The 27587-nt window shown below is 41.2% G+C and overlaps 1 protein-coding gene across 3 annotated transcripts in view; it reads left to right on the forward strand.

Moving 5' to 3' along the window:
* Cntnap2 (contactin associated protein 2) overlaps nucleotides 1–27587 on the forward strand; it is a 2084252-nt gene that overhangs the window by 1773338 nt on the left and 283327 nt on the right. For all 3 annotated transcript variants that reach the window (XR_012908553.1, XR_012908554.1, XM_075953824.1), the window contains exon 16: nucleotides 9460–9630. Coding sequence is in view for 1 of the 3 variants with exons in the window: in XM_075953824.1 (XP_075809939.1) it covers nucleotides 9460–9630 (171 nt within the window). In the remaining 2 variants the exon portion in view is untranslated. The remainder of the gene's footprint in view (nucleotides 1–9459; nucleotides 9631–27587) is intronic.

Below are 27587 nucleotides of genomic sequence, written 5' to 3' on the forward strand. Positions count from 1 at the left end.
GGGTTCCTTGGACTTCCCACAGGACAGGGAACCCTGATTGCTTTTCGGGCTGGGGGGGAGACTTAATTGGGGGAGGGGGAGGGAAATGGGAGGCGGTGGCGGGGAAGAGACAGAAATCTTTAATAAATAAATAAATTTAAAAAAAAAAAAAAAAAAAAAAAGAAAATTGCTTATCATTTAAACAGAATTTCCATATATAGAAGCCATTCCATGAACTGAGGAACTGGCTAAATCTGAAAGGAAGTCAGACTGCCCAGAGACCCTATGCACCTGCTCCTGCCAGCTCAGGCCAGATTCTACCTTCCTGTCTCCCAAGCAGTGCTCCCTGGCAGAGAGTGGGGAGCTCAGGAGCTGGGCACAGGGCTGTTGGCTAGTCTACTCTACAGTGTTCATTGCTGACCACTGCTCAAGTGGGAAACTTTGCACTGTCACAGAGCTGTTTTTGTAGGTGTCTCATGGTTCTTGTTTACCTCTGATTTTTATTCAATGACTACTCTACAAAACTCCTGTGCCTCTTTGTTGCCGCTGAACCATTCTTCCATTCATGTGAATGGAATTTAAAAATTAAAACTCACTGAAGAAAACTGGAGAGATAGCTCAGCAAGTAGAGTGCTTAACTCAGAAGCATGAGGAGCTGAGGGTCCTCAGGAACCATGTAAAAAAGCTAGGCATCGTGGTATGCATTTGTAATCTTAGACCTGGTGAAGCAAAAGTATGAGGGTCCTCAGGACTCATTGGCCAGCCAGTCTATTCTAATACATGAGCTCAAGACCAATGAGATACCTTTCCTCAAAGGAGGTAGACAGCATTCCTGAGGGTGAGCTGAGGTGGCCTGATGGCCTTCAATCACATATGCACCTCCCTACACATGCACATACTCACACACACACATATGCACACATGAACACACACTTAAAAAATCATTGAGGAGGTAAAACAGAGAGGTCCATGGTATCCTTTCTAAGAAAATTACAGTAATAGTAAAATCTATCCATTTGGTGTCCATCAATAATATTTATTGGATGTTTGCACTGGGGACAGTATCCTGCTGATTGCATCTCATGGAATAGCTCCAGTGATTCTCCCAGTAGAGGTCCCCTTTCTACTCCACTGCACAAAAGAGGAAATTGAGATTGAGGAAGGTCAGGTGCCCAGAGTCACTCCATCAATGAAGGTGACAAAGTTAGAATGTAAACCAGACTGATTCCAGAGGTACACGTGGAACCAGCACATAGCAGCTGTGCAGAGACACAGGCAGACCAGAACTCTGAATACTTACTCCCTACAACTCCTGCTATCCACGCCCGTATCCTTGATCCTTTTCTCTAGTGGGACCACTACCTAAGCATCTGACTCCCAAGTAGACAGTGATTTCTCTTTCCCTGCTGCTTCTTTCTTTTTCCTTCTCTTGAGGGGGCTTTAGCACATCACAAGTTGATCACTTCATGATTAACAGTAAAAGAAAACATACATGTCCATGCTGACAATAGGTAAGTGAGAAGCCAACTGTAAGGGCAGGCCAAGGAGTGCTGAACATTTGCCAGCAAGGGGCAGTATGAGGGCGGGGCCTCAGGAAACCTGTTTAGGGGTCACTTGGATCATTAGTTCTCTTCCTCTCAATCACTAGCTTCGCTATTCTCTCAATGGAGGGAGAATGTTCTACACACCAGGCATTTAACATGTGGAAGTGCATCAATGGAGAGAAGCTACTCATGGCACCCACTTAGCCTTCAGTCTCTCAGCTCCAGCACACTGACCACAACACACACTCCTTATGCAGAAGCCATAAGATTCATTTCTAAAATCTGATGATCCATGACCAAATTAAAGAAGTCAAGACACTAACACTGGGCGACCCCTAATTAAACGGGAATCTCTCCATGTTGTAGGAAAACCCATATGTGTAATCAAACACATATACTCATATTCTGGCCAGTTGCTTGGTGCTTTGTTATGAAGTATGAATGAATGGTAAAGACATTTATGAAACAAACCCAAAGCTAACAATCAGGACAAACAAGGGGTCTTGGGAGAAACAGAGATATTACAAAAAACAAAAGAAAATATTTCAGCAACATAACCAAGATTTTGCACCTAAAACGAAATAGCAACAACAACAAAAAAAAATAGGAGAGAATGCTATGAAAGAGGGGCTTCCAGGAAAAAAAAACTATACTTGGAAGTTTTAAAATGTGGAAGCCCAAATTAAAACACAATAGCAAGAGGTGGCAATGTAGCTCAGTAGTAGAGACTTCTCCTGCCATGTGGAAGACCCTCGGTTCAGTTCTCAGCACTACAAAACAACAACAAACAAACAAATCTGCAAGACTGAAAATAATAATACTGGAAGGATGCTCAAAGTGATTATAAACAAAGGTTTTTTTGAAAGATCAATATTAGGAATGAAAATGAGCAAGAAAAATCATGATAAATTAAAATTAATAGGTTTAGAAGGGGGAAAAAATCAAGGAATCTAAGTTTGTGACCCTACATGAATAGTAAATGTGCACATGGTAATCAGATAACATTAGCTTTCTCTACAGCAACCCAGACAGCTTGAGGATTGTCTTCCTGGGGTGTCTCAACTAGGTGTTAAAGGAGGATAATGGCTTACAGAAGAACACAGATTTGGAAAGTTAACCTGAGGCCCCCCTACCTTCAAGAGGCTAACTCAAAGCATGCTTCTAGAAAATGAGGGTGCAGACCCAGAAAAGGGATGTCATGGCATCTCCAAATCTGAGCATAGATTGCTGAAGAGGGGGAAAGGGATGTCATGACATCTCCAAATCTGAGCATAGATTGCTGAAGAGGGGGAAAGGGATGTCATGACATCTCCAAATCTGAGCATAGATTGCTGAAGAGGGGAAAAGGGATGTCATGACATCTCCAAATCTGAGCATAGATTGCTGAAGAGGGGGAAAGGGATGTCATGACATCTCCAAATCTGAGCATAGATTGCTGAAGAGGGGAAAAGGGATGTCATGCCATCTCCAAATCTGAGCACAGATTGCTGAAGAGGGGAAAAGGCAGGTTTGGCAACAGTGGAGAAAGAGATCACAGGACAGGAGTTAAACCTACAGACAGGCCTATCCAGATGGAAACAGAGACAAGGAGGATGTCACCAAAGTTCAGAGCCATGATTGCTAGATGACTAGACATGCTCAATGTTGGGAGAGGTTGTGAGAAAAGCCGTAAGCTGTGATAGTGAAAATGACAAAGACATAGATACCTGAGCAAAGGGGAGTAAATTATTAATCCTGGAGAAACAAAAAAAATATTCAAAAGAGAAAACATGGCTACATTTGACTACTTGACTTATTAGTGAGTAACGCCTGTACCATCTTACACATATAGATACTAAATTTTCATGGACCCCAAATTCTGCAGTGTGACTGTTTGGGGAAAATATTGCAAAGGGGACTGAGGAGGAAGGCTCTGTTAAATCCTAGATCCTCATCTCACATTCAGGAAGATCAATAAAACGTATCTAAGCAACAATGAGGACCCTAAGAGAGACATACATAGATCTAATCTACATGGGAAGTAGAAAAAAACAAGATCTCCTGAGTAAATTGGGAGCATGGGAACCTTGGGAGAGGGTTAAAGGGGAGAAGAGAGGTAGGGAGGGGAGCAGAGAAAAATGTAGAGCACAATAAAAATAATAATCATAAAAAAGAAATTCAAAACAAAATCTAAGTATATAAATTAATAAATTTCACATGGAGGTATGTGTGTGTGCATCCATGCATATGTTCATACATGTGTGTTTGTGTATGTGGAGGTCAGAGGTCAACTTCAGGTGTCTTTCTCTGTGCTTTCCACCTTATTTTTTGAGACCTGGAGATTGCTGATGGGCTATACCTGTCTCACCCACCTAACCTCTCAGTGCTGGGGTTAAAGCTGTTACCCTCCTACGCCCTGCATTGTGTGTGCTGAGGATCCAAATCCAATTACCCACGAAGTTAATCTCCCTAGTCCCAGGTGTAGATTTTTTAAATACATGATTATAACTAAAAGAGTTTGAAGTATTGGAAAGGATTATCTCTGTGGAATTAGACTGACGAAGTGAGCAGGAGACAAGACTGAGTTTGTATGTCTCTCTGACACCAGCAGGCTTTTATAACCCAGACCCATGTAATACTTTGTAAGGAATAAAAACTGGACTTAAAATTAAATACTGCTCCTCAGAAACTATTTCTAGGAATTCTGAGACTGGAATTCATTGGTCAGATAAAGTAAGAGGCTGCTGAAGAATTTGGATGTGTATACAGATATAGTGTCACAACTAGTGACTGCCTGAAGCTTATAGTGACACCGAGTTCGCTGTTTATAGTGACACCTGGTTTGTTGTCCCAGCCCTCTCTGATACTTAGCTAGAGATGCCACCTTGCTTCCTCTGGAAATGTACAATAAGCCTGGCCTGCCATGTGTTTATTTAAAAAGCTTCTCCCGTGATGGACTCATTTTCAAGCTTGACGAGCTCTCAATGTCAAGCCAACGATTGTGCCACGCCTCTGAGGACAGTTGCTCCCACCCAGAGCTGCACTCCTGAGCCTTTCCACCCACTTCATTATTCTGTTACTGTTGACTGACCCTTCTGGTCTCAGGTGTGCATGTCTATTCTGTATCACACCTTCCCTCTCGGTCTCCAACGTTTCCCCCTTCTCCCATCTACCACCTGCTGTCACTCACTCCTTCCCACCCAGGGACTCACTTATTATGACTTGGTATTCTCATCCCTTGTACTTCTCCCATCCATAGCACTGACCTTGACAACAAGTACAAATCGCGACTATTTCAATAGCCCTAAGGTTATGAGACCATCAGTCTTGTAAATGCTTGACGTTTTTCAATGAAGTCTATAGGGAATAACAGAAATAAAGTCATGAATGAAGAAAATTACGGTGTGCTGGTAGAATCAGTGTCTGGTTATCTGTAGGTGCTAAAGCAGCATTAGCCTTTATTGATATTTATTTAGCATCTTTAATACCCGAGGTACACATAAACAACATTTAGACCCATGAAGAGTTTACATATGGAATTAAAACTAGATATAAATGAGGAGTGACTAATCACTTACTCATTTATTTAACAATTATTTATAGAGTACTGACTATATTCTGAGGCCAAAGGTTATGGAGATGAAATGGTTTTATTCCAGCTTCCTCGGAGCGTATGGTTGACTAGGAGCGATATAAACAAACAGTAATAATGCTATCACTTCCTCCGTGGTGGAAGGCAGTGTACACCGGAGAAAACTCTCACATTACTTTTTGTAACTCAGAGTCCCAGAGTCTGGGCCACAGACTTTTCAGGCAAGACTCAGAAAAGGTGACCAGGGTCTAGAACATCAGCATTCAGCGCTTTTCCTTTCTACACACGCACTGAAAGTGAGCTCATAGGGCTAGAGAAAGGGTTCTGCAGTAAGAGCAGCACTGGCTGCTCCTCCAGAGCACCTGCCTTTGATTCCCAGCACCCACATGGCAGCTCACAACTGCCTGTAACTCCAGTACCGAGGAATCTGATACCCTCTTCTGCTTTGGCAGGCACCAGGCAAGCCTGTGGTGCACAAAGATACATGCAGGCAAAATATCCATACACATAAAAGAAAAATAATAATATCTCTTCTTAAAAGAAAGTAAACTCACATCCCACTAAGCATAGTTCCTTATTTGTTCTTGCTGATACTTCATTTGTGTGTGTGTGTGTGTGTGTGATACACTTTAACTAAAGTAGACATTTAAAAGGAAGGACAGTAAACCAGCACAATGACTCAGTGGGTAAAGTGTTTGCTGCATAAATCTAATGAATTGAGGTCAATCCCCAGATGCCATAGCAAAAGAAAAAACCTGACTCTCAAAAGTCATCTTCTGACCTCCACACCCATACCATAGCAGGTGTGTATCTGCACAAACACACACACACACACTCACACACATGCATACATACACATTAATATACCACACACACTGATAATAAATAAAATATTATTTAAATAAACTAAATAAAAATTTATTTAAATTAAATTAAATAAACAATATAAATGAGCTGGGATATCCTCTGCTGTTTCAGTCTATTTTCTTCTCCCAACTCCTGTGCTGAAAACAACTGTGATCTCACCAGACCAGGGCAGAGCAGAGGCCCTCCTGCTGCTAAAGAGGAGTCTGGATTTGATTAATTCATTCGTAGATTTGGGACAGCCACAAGCAGCAAATGTAGCATGTGACAATCCAGACCTTTCCAGGATCCCGGGAAACACTACTAGTACAGGTTTGGTTACCCTATGAATAAGCCCATTCAAGGAGCCTGGTAAACACCACAAGTACCAGGCTTGGTTTCCCTATGAATGCGCCCATTCGATAAACTGAAATAGATAGAAGCTGTTTAGTGAGCACAGAATAGAACAAATGGAATTGCCATCTGCAGAAATGTTTCATCAAACAAGAAGAGCTGATTGAACTGCCCTGCTCGTCTCTGAGTATATTCCTGTCAGAATAACTAGGCCTGGACCTCAAATAAATACTGACATGTTTTCCTTTTAGCTCTCGTTTTCCTAGAATCACTTCAGACAACTGCCCTTCTGTTAATGCATCACCACCTCAGATAATAAGAATGTACTTGATTAGATTGAAACTTGAAAACATTAATTACATTCCTGTCCTGGGGATTCAACCTAAAGAGAGACAGAATTGCTCTGCATAAGGCTGGAGGAACACAGGGACTGGAATCCTGGCAGACTCTGAGGTTGTTAAAGGGCTTTCCCTACTCAGAACCAGCAGAATCCTCCTGGCCCCAGGAGATACATCTTCACCCACTCCAGCTTTGGGGTTCTTCATGGTTTAGGTTTTCTCAAAGAAGTACTAGGCTTCTTGGTTGCTGGGACAGTGCCCCTCTCTCCCTACATGGAACAACAGGTATAGACCCAGGAAGGAGGCTCAACCCTTGGATGAAAGCATCGGCGTTGGGGACAGTACAGATCCTTTATTTTTCCAGTATTAGCCTGCCTGCTATCATGGTCTTTTTTTTTCCTAAAAATGAGCCCATAGTCTCTTCCTGAAAGCTATGAACAGTTAAAACACAATAAACTAAACTATACAATGACTTTCATTCACTTTAAGAGCAAGCAATCCCTACCCCCAACATTTCTTCTTTGAGGTAGGATCTCAAGGAGCCCAGGCTGCATTCTCCTTCTCCAGAGAGCCAAGAATGGCCTTAAACTTCTGATCCTCCTGTCTCCACATCCTGGGTTACAGGCATGAACCTCCATTGCTGGCTATGCAGTGCTAAGGGTCAAAGACCTGTTAGGCAAGCACTCCCTAACTGAGCTACAGCCTCAACCCTTTACAAATCTTTTGACTCTAGTGGAGACACCTATTTCTCTGACTTATCAGTTATATATTATCTACTAAAATAGTTGAAAGTGAGACCATTATTCTGGGACAACTCCAGAGAATAAGAAATATTAGGAACTATTTTATGTCATCCATTCAACCCCTTAGCCAATGTGTATAAATTCCAATGCGAAGAATATGACAAAACTCAAGCTTAACCAATCAGAAATCATCAGTCAACTTTTGGCTGTATCTATGGATTTGGCAGCTGAATTGGATGCCAAATATAACTTTTAGAAGCTAAAAACATGGCTCAGTTTATAAAGAGCTTTTCACTCAAGCATGAGGACTTGAGTTCAATCTCCTGGACCTTTATAAAATAAAAGCCAGGTATGGTGGCACATATTTGTAATCCCAGTGCTGGGGAAGCCCAGAAAGGTTCCCTTGGGCTCACTGGCCAACCAGCATGGCTTAGACATTGATCTTCACCTCACTGACTGCCTGCTCCTAAAGGCGGGGCCAGCAAGATGGCTCAGCAAGTGCCACATGAGCCTGGCCATCTTAGTTTGACCTTCCAGCCTTTAGGACACACAGAGAGGTGAAAAGAAAGAGTCGACTCCGTATAGAAACATATGCCAACTTCTCCCTGTTGTTATTGTCTAAACAATCCCGTATGCCAATTGCATCATTGTATTAGTATTACAAGGAATCTGCAGCTGGGTACAGCAGGATGTGCATAAATTATATGCAAGTATTTCAAGATTTTATGTAAGGGACTTCCATTCTCTGATTTTGATATCCACCAAGGTACTGGAACTAAACAAAGGATAATGGGAATCAACTGTGTTTTCTCTGTTTTGTTTCCATGAACACATAAGTTTCTCTTCTTGCCCTCCCCAACTGGTGGCATTAAGCCCCTTACAGTCTGGTGTTGCTTTATTGAGAAATCACTGAGGTGGCTCACATAAACTCATTAAAATTTCAATGCATTTAACTTTAAATATCCCATGCACTTATCTGGATGTTACTACATCCTAGATGCCTACAAACACAAACCGCACTAGTGTGGTAAGAAGGTAATTTAATATCTAAGCAGAACAATACTGCATGTTTAATTTTAAAATATAGCTTAAGAATAGCAGTGCCAACATAAAGTTACCTTTGTTAAAGAATAGTAATTGGATTTAATGTCTCATATATACGCGGTTTTCATTAAAGGAAAGAAAGTGAAGTTTATGTGTGATTATAAACTAATGAAGTGAGCTCAGCTCACCTGTTGTGCCCTTCAGACAACAGGTACAGCATACACCATTAACACAGATTGTAGAATTAGCATAAAGCTCAAAGCTTTAGTAAGCTTCAAAACACAACTACGTGTTTTGATCTTCACCTGGGATGGTAAAATGTGCACGTTAGAAAGGAATCTCCACAAGAGATCAAGTTGCACGTCAGGTCATGGACCCATATTGAATTCTTGATCCACTTGTCCTGATGGAATCTCAATAAATTGGTTTGGAGTTTTGTTATGCTTTGTACATTCTTCTTGAGACACTGGCCACTCTGGCAGGCAAGGATTGGGAAGGATGGATCGTGCCGATTGACTGAGGGTACCTGGGTGAGTTCAGATGGCATCTGATTTCAGGCTCTGGTGTCCCAGGACCAAAGATTACACCAGGTCCTCATGATTAGAAACAGGAATAGAGATAGTTTATTAAGAGAAGAATAGCAGTCCCAAGAACGAAAGCATGCGAATGAGCTAAGGGAGTAGCTGCATGGGTTATAAGGCCCTTATAGGGCCTTTGTAGTCCCCACTGCTCCCATCTAAAGAACCCTGCACATGCTCGATTCTTTAGATGAAGCTCAAGGAAAGAAAAGTTTCCAGTCTTGCCCAGCAACCTGGCCCCTTTCACATACAAATCTTGATATTTCAGACTCTATTCCCCTGCCACCCCTGGAGCTCTCTGCACAACTCGAAGGCAGCTCCACTGAAGAGCCTCTGCTCCCCCAACAAATGTTAAGGGGAGCATGGCTATTGCCCATAAAGTCTTAGTAAACTCAAGAAATACAGCTTCTATGTCATTTCACTAACCAAGGTTAAATTATCTTGTCTTCTCTCTTCGTCCCACAGGAAATTATTGGAACGCTGCCTCCTTCCCAAATCCTTCATCCTACCTGCACTTCTCTACCTTCCAAGGAGAAACCAGTGCTGACATTTCTTTCTATTTCAAGACATTAATCCCTCGAGGAGTGTTTCTGGAAAATCTGGGGAACACAGACTTCATCAAACTGGAGCTAAAGTGTGAGTATCTATTTTCTGTCAACATGGTAGTGGCCACTCTGATCACAGAGATGTCTCAAGAAAGTTGACCAAGAAGACAAGAAAATACTGCTCTCCTAATGGCAGGAGAGCATGCAATAGGGCTCCTTGTTTAACATGCTTGCTTTCCAGGGAAGTAGGTCAAGAGTGGACAGAGGTGTGTAACCGATCAGAAGCACAGAAAGTAGAGGGACCAACATGAGGAAAGCAGAAGGAATATATAGAGACAGCATGGTTGAGACAGTCACGGATCAGTTAGCTGATGGCACAGAAGACTGGTGGGTGCTTTTCTCAATGAAGCTCTGCAGCCACACCTTCCGAAAAAGTGTAGGGTTATAATTTGTTTAGCCAAGAACATAGAAATGCAGAGTCAGGCCCAGTTGGCCTTGGATCCATCAACTGTGTGGAACTCTCTACTTTGGGGCCGCCTCCATGGGAAGACAGGCCAGGCAAATCCACAAACAATTCTTGGCTCACCAAGGCGCTTGTATCCTCGGGGCCCAAGTTCAGATTTAGAAAGCTCTAATATGCAGACCTCCAGGTTAAATGGTTACTTGCCAGGCTCTTCTATGTGCTGAGATAAGTCAAAATCATGTGTAAAACCCTGCACCCAGTCTTCTGCCAGATCTCAGCCCCGGCTGAGTATATCAGACCAGCTTCCTCCCCACAACCTTACCCTTTATGTTCTCTGTAATACTGTTGGCTTTTGCCTCTGTTCCAAAAATAATCCCAAATTCATTTCCCAGGATATCTGAGCTTTTTCTCTTTTTGCACTTATACATATGCAATGCACCATTTTAAAAAGATTATCTCACATAAACATTTTTTTCTGTTGAAATCCCACTGGGTTCTCTTTTTAAATGATAGATTGTGATATAGCAAAAATGGGTAAAGGTGTCAGAGAACGAGTTTCAGATTCAAACCCAAATTTATGATTGACTAACCTAATCTCTTTGGATCCCAGTTTTTTTTAACTATAAAATTATGATGTTAATCTGGGGAGATTGTTCTGAAAACGGGGAGCAGATATTTGTGGAGAATGTCAGTGTCTAGTAAGTGCCAGAATTATTTCCCCAAGGTTGCTCATTGTGTTGCAGGGTTTCTCAGTTATGACAGGATCTTTCTCAACCCAGTTATACTGGAGCCAGGGTCCTAAGGTACCAGATGCTTGGCTGTCTTAAAGATCAAGCTGAGACAATGACTCCAAATACATTGTCTCAAACCAAGGAAGGTTAAAGATGTGCACTTTCATGGGAGTATGCACAGCAGAAGCAAAATTCACTAAGAATTAAGAGCAGTAAGAAATGGAGGGAAAGTGACAGAAATTCCTGAGAGGAGAGATTTCCAAGATAAGAAAAGACTGTCAAGTTCCTTTGTCCAGGGGCTTTTACAGGGCCATGGAAGATGCTAGACAAAGGCTGAAGTACTGCCTGTTGGTTTAGCTAGATTTCTGGGCTATCATGACTGAGTCAATAGAGACCCACATGATCCAGTCTGTCCCGCTGGACCAGTCATGAAAATGATTCTGTGTTGTCCACATTCTGCGCATCTCTGACTCCAGCCTCGTTAGTTATTGACCTTGACTGTCAATAACTGTCAGTCATTTGGCCCGCATCACTACCCTCAGATTCTGCAGGTGCCCCAGAAGTCATTAATTATACCATACTCTCTTTATTCTCATATTTACATAGTCAGCTATAGCTTTCCCATGGCAGAGAGTGAACACGGCCCCAGCCACCAAGATGTAGCTGCAGTCTTTCTTGATTATGGCATAGCTAGCTAGCTGGTGGTCTGAGGTAGTCCCCTAAACAAAAGCTCATTGTTAGAAGCCATCCTTACTTATATTGAGTCTGTTGCAATCAGATTCATTAGAATCAAGAATTTAGGAAAGGATAATAATGCATTAAATACGTCCCTGGGGGCTTTAGGGAAAGAAACAACTGGTCTGCCATCACTGCCTGAGATCCCTGTCTTTCTCCTTCTCTGTCTAGCTTAGTTATCTCATATTTAACTACAGGCCTCCTTTTCATCTTCCTCGCTGGTCCAGACCTAACTGTGTGAACCCTTCACCTTCCTTTAACCCCAGCCTCTGTTCTCGCTGCAACAGACCTGGGCAACTTGCACTTTTTTACCATGGGCAAGATCTGATTAAACAGAAGACTGAAAATAGTCTGGCCCTAGAATTAAAACTAATTAATTTATTGATTAAAATGCCCTCTCTACTGAATTAGGGCTCATAATTATTAAAATGGGATTTTTCATTTCCTTTGGTTAAAATTAATTCAATCAACTATGTTCTTACTTCCACATTCATTAGATGACATATTAGAAATATCCCATTGACAGCTCTATATTTGAAAAATTCTATAATTTTCTATAATGTTACTTGGGTTCTCTGACTTTTATCTGCTTGTATTTGGTAGAGTCATGTCTGGATAGGAAGGAAGATAAGCCGAATTCAGAGAGAGCAGGTGTCTTGACTTTCCACATGTATCAAAGAATCTCATTTATTTCTTATTGAGGAAAATCTTCAGAGATGCTTGCATTAGGAGCCTCGAGCCTCGACTGCTGCACTGAGGCTCCTTTCTTGCAGGTCTTTCCGCACTATGAGAAGTGTAGTGGACGGTGAATTACAGTCTCCATCTGGTCATACCACTGATATTTTCTGTCACATAGTTCATACGGGGTGAAGAAATACAGGATCTTTAAGATGGAGACTTGAAACAGTCTCTTCTAGAGCCTCCTGTACCTTCTAAAAGTCAGTAAAAGTGAAAATATTTCTTAAAGACCCCTGGCTGAAGACAGTAGAAACCATCACTTTGTGTATCTCCACTAGAATTCAAAGTTACCTTGGTGTGTTCTGTGCAGCAGGGGATGGCAGATGTGTGAACATGAGAGAAACACACTCAGTGTAAGTAAGAAGTGCTTCTGGGAAGCTGTCAGCACTTAAGAGACACTGAGGCACAAGCTAGTTTATCGTGTACGTGGGCCTATAGTGTTTAGCCTGGGAAAGGGCTGAGCCAAGCCGTCTTAAATACGTCAGTGCTCACAGATTTCACACAACTGTTAAAGCATTTTGTAAAAGTGAAAGGAGTGGTGCTATTTTGTGCGTGTGTGACTAAAATACCCGAGGACAGCTGAAAAGGGGAATTATTTCGCTCTGCTCAAGATTTCATAGAGTTAGTGTATGGTCAGGTAACCACATACACTTGGGCAGAACGTCACAGCAGAAAGAGTCTGTGTCATTTGAAAGTCATAGACTTGAGAGATGACCTGGAAGAAGGGAAGGGGCATGCTGCAGAAAGGGGATCAGGGCAAGACAGAGCCCCAAGAGCAGCCCCAGTGGCCGGGTTTCTTCTATAAAACCCCTCCCAATGGTGCCATCAAATTACAATTCATCAGGAAATTAATGCATTCATTAGTTCAGAGCCCCCAGGATCTAATTGTCTCTGGAACCATAATAGACACACACAGGTGCACTCTACTTAATCCAGCCAAGCTAATAATGAAGATTAACCATCAAATGGTATTATATCAGCTGTTTGTCAAGAATGCAGATTAAGCTGGAGAGATGGCTCAGCGGTTGAGAGCATTGCCTGCTCTTCCAAAGGTTCTGAGTTCAATTCCCAGCAACCACATGGAGGCTCACAACCATCTGTAATGAGATCTGGTGCCCTCTTCTGTCCTTCAGGCATACATGCAGAAAGAATATTGTATAAATAATAAATAAGTAAATAAATAAATAATGCAGATTAAGACAGACAAGGTAGAAAGGTATCTTGCGAGGAAGGGATTGAGTATATAATATGTGTAATATGTTTAATATTATATACTCAATGGGCATGTTTACAGGGTTGACAATCCTAGTGAGTGAGCTGTAGGAATGGCATGTCCCACTAGGATAAAAATGATAGCCCTCAGCATCTAAGCAGCAGGATGCAGTGGCTTTGGGCCTAGGAGGGTTTGCAAAGGCCCTAGGAAAGGAGTGTGCATGCATCTGCACAGGACCGAAGGGAAGGATCCCTGGAGGAAATGTGACTGACGCCTGGTCTGGCAAGTCCTCACAGCCTGATATTTTAGATTGGACTTCAATCTGTTTACTCATCTAATTTGTTTTCTACAAGCAGCATGGAGGGGGTAAGCCTGGCTTGGTTGACACTTGCTAGCACCTTGCTTGTCACAATTATTCATTTCGACTTTTCTGTGTTGGATCTCTGGGATGGTGGGTAAAGAACTCCTTCAGTAGCCGACTCCCAGAGGGCTCAGGCAGTGCTTTTCTGCAAGGAAACTTTGTTTAAACGCCCTCTCCTTTTCCCCCATTTAGTTCTTTTGCCTTTCCGATAGGAATTTAAATGTTGTTTCTCTGCGTGTGTCTCGGAGGAATTTTGTCACAGTGCATGCCTGCATGTTGCTTTCCAGAATAGCAGCCCTGTTAATTAACTACATTGTGGCCTTCTGTCAAGAGTAGAGGATTCTTGACTCAGAGAACAGTGAGCTTGTGTACCACAAGTTAATGAGATGTCATCAACATCCTTTGCACAAGCAGAAAAACCCAAGATAAAATCTGAGTGATCTTACTCATTAGCATATTTTAAGGTAAAATTTTGACTGTTTCTCTCTTACTGTCTAATGTTTATGCTTTCATCCAGTGAGTTTTGCCTGGATGTTGAATAGGCTTCTGGCACTGTTATAGGTGCTGAGGGAGCGTGCTCAATCACACTCTCTTCCCTCCACACATGTGACCATTTGGAAAGCAGGCAAGTGAATAGTGGTTGTATATTACCAGGCCAACTCAGTCTTCTTGGGTCATTTTGACTCTAGCCTTATTTCAGACTCTTTATACAAATCATGTCCCATTCTAATAATCCTCTGAAATGGACATACGGTTCACATATTCACTTTACAAGTGAGGAAACTGAGGCATGAGGGGAAGATGGTCACACAGCTACGAAGTGCAGAGCTAGGGCTTGGCCTCCACCTTTTGCACCTGCATTAGCACTGTGACCTTGGCAGCGCTCCACCTCCCTCAAGGGGCAGACTGCCTGCGAGTGCTGATGGAGAATATTAAAGCTGACTGGAATGACAGGCTCTTCCCAGGGAATGTAATGCTTTAATTAAATTTTGATGGATGAGTAGGAGTCGATAAGGTAAAGACGAGGGGAAAGCAGGAATCTGGAAAGGAAGGGCGGGTCAGGATAACACCAAAGAAATGAAAATATGGAGGACTGAGCCAAGAGACTCAGAAGGGAGTGGGGCGGTAGGCAGTGTCTTGTGTATCAGAGCAGCAGTGTGAGAGGCAGAAGGTAGGCAAGCTTAGTGCTCAGTGCTCCCATTTCTGGGGCAGAATTTGGCTTGACTGGAAATGAAAGTCATGGTGAGCTGGGGTGAAACATGAGCAGACTGGCATTCATCAGGACAATTAATAGAAACCAGATACTTGGGTCCATATTTTATCATGAAATGCCTGAGGAAGGCTGAGCTTGTGATATATTATCTATTTTGATGGCGAAAATCCTATTGGCATGGTTCAGGTTCTTGCAGAGAATGAGATTGATGCAGTCGAAGAGCTGGTGGTCAAATCAAGAAAAATTCTTTGGGAAAAAGGAGTACAGAGCATCGTTGCTGAACTGCTGGAGTTTAAGATGTTACAGGAAAAGTGGTCTGAGCGATAAGAAAATCAGAGGTGCATGTTCTGACCATGCTAGTGGAATGAATGGAAAGCGTGTGTCAAGGTTGTGGAGGGGTTGAGGTCCTCCACATCACTATCAAAATCGTTAACCGTAAGAGAAGGGAACAGTCCAGACAAGGAAGCTCCTCCAATGATGACAGCCATGAAAGGTCAGAAATGCATCTGAGGGCAACATAGGGCATCCTAGGGCTTCCCAGGGCACCTAGGGCGTCCCAGGGCGTCCCAGGGCATCCTAGGGCGTCCCAGGGCATCCTAGGGCGTCCCCGAGCATCCTAGGGCGTCCCCGAGCATCCTAGGGCATCCTAGGGCATCTTAGGGCATCCTAGGGCGTCCCAGGGCATCCTAGGGCGTCCCAGGGCATCCTAGGGCGTCCCCGAGCATCCTAGGGCATCCTCGGGCATCCTAGGGCACTGCTGAATGAAGACTCTGGAGCCATACAATGAAAAGAGCACAGAGAAAGGAAGAGTAGGCCCACTGCTCCTGACACAGGGACCGGCTACTGTAATGCGGAAGGTTGTGTATTAGGATCCTATTAAAGTGAACTAACTATAATGAGCAGCGGGAAGCGTTTCCTAGAAATAAAGGTCTTCTTTCAAGGCCAAAGAAGATATTTAAACAAAATTTCAAAGGAAATTTATGAACGAGATGAGATTTTTGAAGGGAATGATTATTGAACAGGAAACAGTCACATGAGCAGCAATCAGAAAACTGTGAAAAACTTTAGCATAAGCTCCCACTTTCTCCGAGTTTGACGTTTCCCAGATATCAGGATGAGTCAGAGAAAATATCGGCCGTTAAGAAACATATTTACTCGAGAAGTGTGGAGGCAGCAGTCTAATGCCCTACTAATCTTAGGCAGGGGTATTAAAGAAAACTGCTCGTTTCCAGCATGCGGCCTTTGGCAGCACGCGTGCTAGGAAGCTACGGAAGAAATTGCTCTGCAGTATGTAGACCGGGATGAATCAGAAGCAGTAAATTAACGGCAATTCGTGTACCACTACTTCAGAATTGGAGCAATTTTTCGATGTTAAAAAGAGTTTCATGCATGTAGAAGCAAGGAATGTGGAATTCCACTTACTTGGCTGTAGGCTATGGGCCTTATTTAAAATGCTTCTTAAAATGCCATGGGTTTTTGCTGATACAAGCCAGGTGTTTATACCTGGATTCTTCCTTTTAACTATTCATATTTAGGATGAATTTGAGCATTTCTGTCCCTTTGTGAGTATAGCTATGACTTCACTTTGTATTCAGGATTCAAAATCTGCAGAAGAGCTCTGGAATGGTCATTACTATGTATAAGAAAAGAATTACCCTTTCAAAAATTATTTAAAGTTATAAATATTTACTCACAATACTTGAAGATGTTTTCAATTCTTCTAATTCTTGTTCTGGGTTTTTTTAGTTTGGATTATGACTAAAAAAATCTTAGCATAGATTAAAGATAAGATTATGTTTTATTAAAGCTATTTGCATGCCAAGAATATTAGGAGATGAATACAGAAACAATCAGTAGATGCAAATTGGATTGTATTTTTCCTGACTTCTTCACTATTTTCAGCTGATAAGAAAGCTCTTTGCACATGTGACATAGGCATGTTATGATGACAAAGATAAATTTTGAATAAATTGTCCCCTAGATATGAAATTTTTGCTGTTACCTTAGGGTCCACCCATGCCTGCTTGTCTGTCACTTTCCAGACAAGGCTGCGGATTCCTCCTAAGTAGGTCAGATGTAACTACCTCTCTGGAGAATCTGTGGTCTTGACTTCTCTCACCATTCTTTAGAGGCAACTTCAGAAGACAGCCCAGCTCTTTGGCAAACTCACATGGCAACCCATGTCACTCAGTAGCCTCTCTTTTCCATCACGAGCTAGTAGGCTTGTTATCCTTGCTTCTGTACTGCGACAGAGGGTAACATTCTTTCTCTCTATCTAAGGAATGAACACATTTGGAAACATGAACACATATGGAAACATGTATCCAGCTCAACATTGACCTTTGTGTGTTTTAAGGAACTAAAAAAAGAAATCTTGCTGTGAGAAAAATCTCAGAGGACAAAATATTAATGAAACACTTGACTTTCTAAATAAGAAAGAAAAAATAAAACAGGATTCTCAGCAGATCAGTCCGAAGCCATTTCCAAAATTTTCAGTCTGTGTCGTGTTCCCTGCTCCGCAGACCCATTAGTGACCCCCAACTGTGCGTGACACTTCCCACCTTCAGCCCCCAGAGGACTCATGATTAATGAGGCCTTCGATGGTCCTACAGTGACTCGCAGCTCTCCTAGCTGTACCCAGAGGGTGTATTTCCCAGAACTAATAATAGGTGTTTGTAGAAATTCCAGTGGCTACCATTGATGCTTGGTTATAAGTGACACCAATGATCCCCAAGAATGTTCCATAAAAGACTTGAGCTGAGCACATCAAATAAAAGTCAGCCTCTACCCAAACACCTCCTGTGCTTCCTACTCACTAACATCATTGTTCTCTGCATTACCCATATTTGAAAACTCAAAGTGATCATTAGGTTTTACTTCCCTCTCCATATTGGGCAGACAGTTTATCTTGATAGAACACTGTGTATTGAAACAGAATATTGTTGTTCCTCCTGGAGCCTTCACACCAGAGCAATACTAGACAAAGCACTGGTTCTATCTTATTACAGTGAGGTAGGTGGAAAATAGATGCAAAGCTAGTAAAACCACAAACTCCTTTCTCTGTCTCGCAGGATGGCTTTGTCCCTTGACATCCCTGGATCCTTGACTCAAATTGTCTCATAATGTGTGTACCTTCCTTTTGGTATCTGCCTTTCCCATTGCAGCACAGGTTCTACAAATCTGATGCTCATATTCTGTTCTTAGAAGTCATAATGATTTCTCCTGCCTTGTAAGATCACCTTCAAACCAGTAAGAGCACGGCTTTCATTTCGCTCTTCAACCCTCTTTGCGCTGCACACATGTTCCTTACCCATGTGCACTGGATGCTCGAGTTCACCCAGCTCCTGCAACAAGCATTCTCTAGCACCTTCCTGAGACTGCCTGTTGGTTTGCCTATTCTGGAATTCTCCCTTCTTCCCTGATTAGGTGATCCTTATCATATAAATGTTTTTTCCATTTTCTTTGCATTCTTATTTAAAAGGCAAAATAAACATAAGGTAGCCTTCGTTTTCCTAAAAATATAAAAATTCTGTAAGACAATCAGTTTGGTGCATTTCCTAGAAGACAGCTGGCATTCTTATTAATGAATATTTTCTTATGGTGTCTGTCTAGATGAAGTATAAATTGTATGTCAGTAATGCAGAGAAATAGTTTTTCCTTCTATCTCACTGGATCAGATTTTAGTGTTTTCTCCACTATTTCCTATATGTGATAACTCATAAGATCTTTCCCTTTGGAACACTAGGGAACATTATAGTACACACGCACACACACACACACACACAAACCGTGGCTAGCATCAGCCTGCTTATGAACAGTCAGAAGACTAGGAGTGTACTACAGGAGAAGCCAAGCATGAATTTGCACATTCTAAGGCAGGGACAGGAAAAACAGTGTGTCATTATTGCTCAGTAATAAAGGAGTAGATTGGCGAGAAAAGTGGGACGGGGCGTGTGAATGTGAAGCTGTAATAAGGTCGGGGCCTTCCATCTGCCATTCTAAGAGTCAACAGTGTCTCTGCAGGCTCAATATTTTCATAAAAACAAGGAGATGAGGTAGCACTGCAGCCAGTCAGTGCGCATTGGCAATGCCAGGGGATCTGATGCAGCCAAGGATGACATTCGGGACCAATTAATTCAAAGCTGGTTTTAAAATAAAACAGGAGAAGATACTTTAAATAAAGCAGGGGTTGAGCTTCATTTAAATACAGTGAGTGACTGGCATAGATTACTTGAAACAACTCAAAACCAAGAAATATCTCAAGAGGCCAAAAGCAGCTAAAGGTGAGTACAACGACGTGAGGCTTTTTTGCAAGTCGTGAGACAACATGATGTCATTAAAATCTTTAAGGAAAACATTAGCCAACCAGAAAGCCTAGAAAAGGTTTTCAGAAATGACTAAGTTAGGGAATTTGTCTTTTTTAAAGATACATTGCAGATATTAGAAGGTAACTGTTAGTAACAGTCCCCAGAGGGGAGAGAAAAGTTTAAGTCTTACCGGGAATCTCAGGCTAAAGCAAGAACCCTTACAAGCTAGAGCACTCTGCCAAGCTTCAGCACAAGCCCCTACTTTACTTTTTGAGACAGAGTCTCTCAAAGCTCCCCAGGTAACCTTGAACGGACGGCCCTCCTCATGGTGGACCTCCAAAGTGGCTGGAAGATAGGGCTGTGCCCTCAGTCTCAGCTTTCTTCAGAACTGGATGTTAGGCTAAGGTCATGGCTGAGACATGCTCCTAAACTGCCAAGAAAAGAACGTTCATTTCGGTCTCATCCACATTTATTTTATCATTTTTGTTTTCATTTTCTAATGTATGTACTTTCTAATTTATAAGGAAATTGAATTCTAGAAGTCTCTGAGTTGATTTATAAGGGGATTGAATTCTGGAAGTTTCTTAGTTGGGTGTTCAGAGCACAGAATGTATTTTTCTACAGACACACAACACAAAAAACAACACTCCAATTCCATAACCAGCCATAAAGAATATTGGCCTCCGACTGCAGGGGCCAAATGGAGGTAGGTCCTGGGGTCTGGAGGTCACGTGATCTAGAATGGAATGTTGAAGAACAAAACAATTGCTTTCCATGTTTCTGAATCTTGAGCTTGTACTCAGCACACTTGCCAATATGGGGGCGTTTCATAGGACTTTAGAGTATTCACAACACAGGCCTGTAAGCACTGGGGACACAAGGACAACTTCTTCTGTTCTGCCCTAAGGGATCTCACCAGGCTTCTTTGTTCTATAATGCCTAACAAATCCCACTCATCCATTCAAATATAATATTTCAACATCAGTTTTTAAAGAAAAATTGCATCTTCTCATTTAAAACTCTATACTGGAAATAATGTATCATTATATCACTTTCATGTTATCAAAATTCTAGCTATCTGGGGAGGATAATCTAATATTTGGGAAGGTATCCTCTTTTTTAAAATGGGGAAAACGTGATAAAGCCATGAAAGAGTTAGGAATAAGAGATATTCATATTTTGAAATAAGGTAAGTTGCTATAACAAACACCCAGTTTCATCGGCTTGGTGGGAACCCCTATGGCTGCCATGCACCAGTCAATGAAGAGATTTCACAGGGTGAATTAGAAGTCCATCTTCCTTCTGTGGTGTGGTTCCCCTGTGTCCTAGTGCCTGGAAACATACAAATCCAGCTGGCAGGCAAAGAAATAGAGTCCAGGAGTTGGATTCTCCTTTCTTAACCACGTTATCCCAGAGAAGCACACATTCTTTTGTTCTTGGTCTCTTGGTAAAAACTTGTCATTTAGCTCTGCTTAAATGTCTGGTGCCTGAAATGCAGCTCCTGCCTGGACAGCAGCTCTGCGGGGTAACTGAGGGACGCAGTTCAGGAAGAGTGAGCAGCCACCTCAAGAAATCCAATAGGCTTCCAGAAGGTGCAGCCTTTGCTTCACCCTGAAGACAGCAAACACATAAACACAAGCTCGGGACATTTTACAGAGACAAAAGAGTGTGAGTAACAGAAGTTGGGGAGGTTAATCATGGCACACATAAGCCACCGGAAATCACAGAGCCAAGGCTCTAAACAGTCAGACGATGCCTTTCTTTAACGAAATGGCCCTTGACACAGCAGTGTTAGTTTCACAAGGGGAAGCTAACTAGACCCCGAGCCTCTTAGGAAATTACTCATTTTTCTTGTCTGTGTGGATAGTGTTAAAATGATCAAATTTGGTTTTCTGCATCTTTGAATTTGATTCCTCTGATGAGAACTGATGCGAATTCCAAATGACTTCTCCTGAAGAGTGTGGATGCTTAGTATTCTGTGGAGTCTTTCTGGGTGAGTGCGACCAGAGCCCATGAATAATAGAAGCAGTGTATATCTGTCGAGTGTAATTATAACAGTGAATTATGCTCGTCCCACGTTTTGCTTCCTGTATACATTAGTTTAACACTGGAACACGCTGGCTAAAGACCTGTGAGGATTTTACTCTGAAAATAGCACGTCCTTGTTCTTAGCCTTTTACTTTGAGGCAGAGTCTCACGCAGCCCAAGCGAGCCTAGAACTCAGTGTGTGAAAGAAAATGACCTCGTGACCTTGAACTTGTGGTCTTCTGCTTTGTCATCCCATATGTTGGGATTGTAGCATGAACTATGAGACTTAATTTGCCTAGGATCCCAGGAGGCCAGACAAGCATGCCCCGAACTGAACTACACACCCCCAGCCCATTGTTAGCCACTTTAAGTAGAAAAAAAAAATCACATCTGATTTAAAACATATTTCATGGTAGGATTTAACCACTTTTTTTTTAATTTTCTTAAGTTTCCAAAAGTTAGAAGTATAGAGAAATGGTTTCATTTAAAATTCCTCTAGGGTCTGGATTTAAATGAAATCTTGTTCTCTGCATTTTGATTAACTAATTGCCCTGATTAAATGCTTGTTAAAATGATAAAATTGAGTTGCTTAAAATGCCACCAATCTTTGCAAAGGAAAGTGGATATTATTAGACTGAACTTTAGAAGTATACAAATATTGTTTTTATGCTGATAAATGACTTAAAATTTAAAGAAGCAAAGGACTTTTAAAAAACTATAATTCTGTATTCCATTATATTTGAGTTACCACTTGGTGCCTGCATTTCTAAATACTTTTCTATTCATTTATAACATTTTCTCTGCAAAATTGAGATTATGTGAGTCATAAAATTTCATAACCCAATTTTCATATAAGAATATGTTAGAAGCATATGTCAGTTTTTTAAAGTTCTACAACAGTGATTTTTAACTTGCGACAAGAGTCACGTTAAAATGCCAAAGAAGGATATAGTTTGAAAGAATTAAAATTTACATTTAAAGCACAACAATAAAATAAAACTAATGTTTTTGGTATGTGCCTTCTTAAGAATCCTTATTGGCTGTTAACAAGTTAGTCTGATTTTCTGGAGTTTGTCCTGTTAGTCACTGGCCTTCTGCAAGACGATAAATGTGCTATTACATCAGCAAATGGGGGCATAGGTTTAAAATGATTGTTGAAGATGGCACCTCAACTACTAAGGATTCCTTTTACCAGAAAATTCCTGTTGCTGGGCTTAGCTCTCTTTTACTCAATTTTTAAATGTCATACATGAGTACCATTTACATCATTTCCACCCCACAGCCTCCCCTGTCCAAGCCCACCTGTGCTCTCCCAACTCCTTTCAAATCCATAACTTCTTTAATTTAATTTAATTGTGTCAAATGCGCATATAGCTCCCTGAGTTCATCAGTACTGCTCATATGTTTAGGGGTTACCACTTGGGATTTCAGAAAGTATACAGGGCTGCATTTCTGGAGAAAACTGGTTTTCCTTCTCTCAGCAGTCATTAATTGCCTGTAGCTAATCACCTAGGGGCGAAGCCTTGCAAAATTTCCCCCATCACCACCCACATGTCAACTGCTGTGATTTTGCAGGTCTTGTTTAGGCAACCATATTGTTGAGAGTTAATGAGTACAGCCTTCCTGTCATAGATAGGAGATACTGTCTCACAGTAGACATCCTGCCTGGTCCTCTGCCTCATACAATCTTTCCTCTCCTTTTCCCTGCATGTTTCCCAAGCCTTCCTGTAAGGATTGTAGATGTATCAGCTGGGGATCAGCAGCCAATGGCCAATTATTTTCTGCCCTTTGACCAGTTAGAAAGGGATCTCTGGAATAGTCTTCACCTGCTTCTAAGAGAAGCTATTTAATGAGGGATTAAAGCTGTCCTTCCCTGTGAGTATACGGATAAATATCTAAAATACAGTAGAAATTTTATTAGTTGGGGAAATGGCAGTAGTAAGGTATGCACTATGGTCTATGGCATTTTCCAGTCATGGGTAGTTGGTAGGTGTATAGTACCAAGCATGAATCTCCTCTTTTTGAACCTTAAGAACAATTAGGCAGCTACTGGTTGCTCTCAAAATAAAAGTGCTACTATTGCACTACTGGAGATAGCTTGCTGGGGTGTTCCTTGTTCTGGTTCATATGTTCTAACACCAGAATGCACTATTGATGGCTTTTTTCAGTTGGCAGCTTATATAGCACCTTCTGTTAATATCAGAGCAAATCTGTGTAGAGACTTCCAGGTCAATTCCTCCAAAATGCCTGGTATCTTCAATCATACATATGAGATTTATATGTGTATTTATAAATATACATGCATATATATTTAAATTACATACATGATCTATATATTTAATCATTATATATACCATATATTCTAAACTGTGTGGTGCCTTCAATCATATATAATAAAATATTTATACATTATATAAACCATATATATGATCTATATATATATTTAGTCATATATATGCCATATACCAAAATGTGTGGTATCTTCAATCATAGGGTTTACCTTCAAGTACTTGGAGGCAATCAAGGGCACTGACAATAACCTATATTGTTTTGGGAATTTCTTGTATTCTCCAAACCAACAATGTAAAGGAAGGTTTCCCATGCCTGCCAGGCACTGGAGCATTCTTTGAATGCTGTATGGCTCTTGGAGAAAGGCACTTCACCTTAAATGGAGAAAAACCTAAAGTTACCTTGTTAAAATCAGAAATGAGACAGGAGTGAGTACTCTCCTCACTCCTTTTCTTTTTTTTTAAAGATTTATTTATTATGTATACAACATTTTGCCTCCATGTATGCTGACACACCAGAAGAAGGCGCCGAATGTCATTATAGATGGTTGTGATCCACCATGTGGTTGCTGGGAATTGAACTCATGACCTGTGGAAGAACAGCCAGTCCTCTTAACCACTGAGCCACCTCTCCAGCCCATTTTTAAATTTAAGATAAAAGAAAAAAATTAATACAAATAGAAAAAGGTGAAGTCTAGTTACCCGTATTTTCAGATAGTTTAGTATTATATATATGGGAGGTTCCAAAATTTTCACCAGAAAACTTTTATAAATGACTGACACTTTCAGCAAGGTGGCATGCCACACAAATCAGCTTATCATTAGTCTTCATGTATACCAGTAAAAAGCGTGCTGAGAAGTAATTATGAAAACACTCAAGTTCATGATTGCCCAAACATATGTAGAAATAAGCCTAACCAAAGAGGTCAAAGATCCCTACAATGAAAACTTTAAATCTCTGAAGAAAGATTCACAAAGACTTTAAAAATGGAAGGGCCTCCAGTGACCCTGGATTGTTCATGGAATCACAAAAGATCCCAGGAATCCTGAGCAAAAAGGATATGCTGGAAAAATCCTCCCTCTACCAGACTTAGAGCTAAATTACAGAACTATAGTCATAAAAACAGCATGGTACTAGCACCAAAACGGACGTGTAGATCAATGAACCAAAATAGAAGATCCAAATATGTGTGTCCAGTTATAGCCATCTGATATTGGATAAAGAAGTCAAAAATACATACTGGAGAAAAGACAGCATCTTCAACAAATAATACTTGGAAAATTAGAAGCCACGTGTAGAAGACTAAAATTTAACTCATACCAAAAACTCTGCATACAAATCAATTCAATGTGATATCTAAAATAAAAACTTCCCGAAGAAAACATGAGCTTAACTGATACTTTTTTTTTTACAAACTTTAGTATTCCCATTTTTGTTCCTAATTCTCCAGTGCACAACACAATAGCATACTGCAAATCATTCTGCGTAGTTCTGTGTGTGTTCACAGACATACGGAAGCTAGAAGTCAACACTGCATGCCTTCCTTCATGGGCTTTCCACCTAAGAGTTTTAAAGGCAGGGTACTGTTGCTTCTGTGCCACAGCAACAAACATAAGGGAATGGTGGAACAGGAGACTGTACTGGAAAAGAGCTATGAGGATGTCCCAGTAGAACAGGGATGCTGATGGGTGAACCTTTACCCCAACCTTCCTCCATCAGTGCACTTGACGCAGGTATGTGAGGCCATCCTGAGGCAGAAGTTGGTAACCAGCTTAAACAGTCCTGAAACTGCTCTCTTGAAGGAACTATTCTAGGAAGAAATCATGTCCCCTTAGTTCACTAAATCAGAAAAAAAAACTGTAAATGTGGCTGTTTGAACTGTGTACAAACTGGTCCTAAAAGACTTCTTCCATGTTTTATATGTGCCGACTTTAGGGAGACAAAATGTTTATTTATGCAATATATACAGAAAAGCTATGTGCTCAGCAGACACGGTCAAAAACAAAGAGTGTTTGTGAGTGGTCATTATCATTATTTAACAGTTTCAATTTCCAGAGCAGTGCTTTGTTCAAGCAGTGTGTGGTTGACACAGCCATCGGGAATTGGTGAAGTGCTTTCTGTCATTTCTCAGATGTGCAAATACATGACCTCAAGGATCTAACTCTTCAAACAGCTTTCATGGAACACTTCTACTAGGAAACTTCCGACAATGAGCTTCAAAGTCCTAGCATTTTTTAACATTTGACCCCTAGGTTCTTCTAATACCCAATACTGGTAGAAGATTAAGAACAAATTAAAGTAATCATAACTAGTGGAAAACAAACAAAATAATTTAGATCGGTTATATCTCTCTTGCTGTGATTCAAAAGCAGAAAGAACTTTTTCCATTTTATTAGAATTTATTAATTGTATAAACTACTGGATTTAATTATGATATTTTACACATGTGTATAATTTACTTTGATTATCTTTAAATCCTGTTTTCATATCATACCCCCCACAACACTGTTCCCCTTCCCCTACCTCCAAGCCATGTATTATTCTCTATTGTTCTTCTTCCTTAATATTATTATACATATAATAAATGTAAATACATCTTCCATTTAGATAGATAGATAGATAGATAGATAGATAGATAGATAGATAGATAGATAGGGATTTATGTTTATAGTGCTAACCACTTGGGAATGGAGAACCAATTGACCAATTGGAGGCTCTTCCCTGGGGAAGACTGATTCCACCTCTCTCAGCACTCATTAATTGCCTGTAGCTCTTCATCAAGAGGTAGGGAGGAGTTCTCCCGTCCATGTTGGGCTGTCAGCTGATGTTAACTCCCACTCAGGTCTCACCATTGACATTTGGAGTCTGTGTTGACCCAGCGCTGTTGCACTCTATGTCGTCAGTGCATTTGCTGTTCCAATGGAAAACAAAACACAAGTCTGATTTTGTGCTGTGAGTCTGGAGCATGGAGAATATACATCTTTACTTAACACCTTTAGAATTCTTCCTAGAAAAACCTTGTCTTCAGTCTTATTGGATAAATATTTTAAAAGTTTTCTGAAAATGGGCGGGGGGGGATGCTACAAAACAAAGGTGACCTACAAGGTGGAAACTGAGCTCATGGAAACACACATCACCCTGACCTCACTTCTCTGGTAGACTTATCCAGAGCTCTCATGAGCAGTCATCTCTTCCCAAAGCCTATCTATGCTCTCATCCTGGCTTCTTGTCTTTGTCTTCTCATTATCAATCTCTCCATCAGAACAATCATCTACATATCAGTCACTTAAAAGTTATAGTCAATTCATCATCTAATATGTGTCTCCCCCTAACCTCCATGAGGAGACAACTTCACTCAGTTAGTGTCTCTTCAAGTTCTTTCAGCTCCTGGTTCGGTTTCCTCTTTTAGACCTCAAATCCCTTGATCCCTTTGATTTTAACTCTCCCAGGCCATTTAATCAGCCTCCTATCTCCGCCATCACCTTGAACACACCACAAATATCCCATTATGTTGTATCAAAGCAAATATCTTTCAGGAAGTTATTTCTGTTTGAAAAAACAAAACAGAAATAACAACAAAAAAACCTTGTGGAGTGTCAAGAGGACCACATCCCTGATGTTTACCTTCTCCAGTCATAGTGTTTCTATACCTAGGGATCTTTAGGCATCTGGCTTAACAGTTTGTCTGAAGAAGCTACATCTCCTTTTATTACAAACACTGTAACCCCGGAGTCACCATCTGGGCCTTCCAGCCATTCTTCCACATGTGAACCCTCTCCAGCCAGCACTAACGCCTCAGCCCACTCCATCCCCGTGGACATCAGACACCCACTTCCTGTCCTACTCCAGGCACACAGGATTCTTTCAAGCCACGTATCATTTTCGATTGATTTTTTTATCTTTAAATCGCATGGGTCCATTAATATTCAAAAAGTTCTTTCTCAGAGGTAGCTAAATGCATAGAGCAAAC

Source organism: Microtus pennsylvanicus, chromosome 19, assembly GCF_037038515.1.
Source record: "Microtus pennsylvanicus isolate mMicPen1 chromosome 19, mMicPen1.hap1, whole genome shotgun sequence".
NCBI classification, from domain to species: Eukaryota; Metazoa; Chordata; class Mammalia; order Rodentia; family Cricetidae; genus Microtus; species Microtus pennsylvanicus.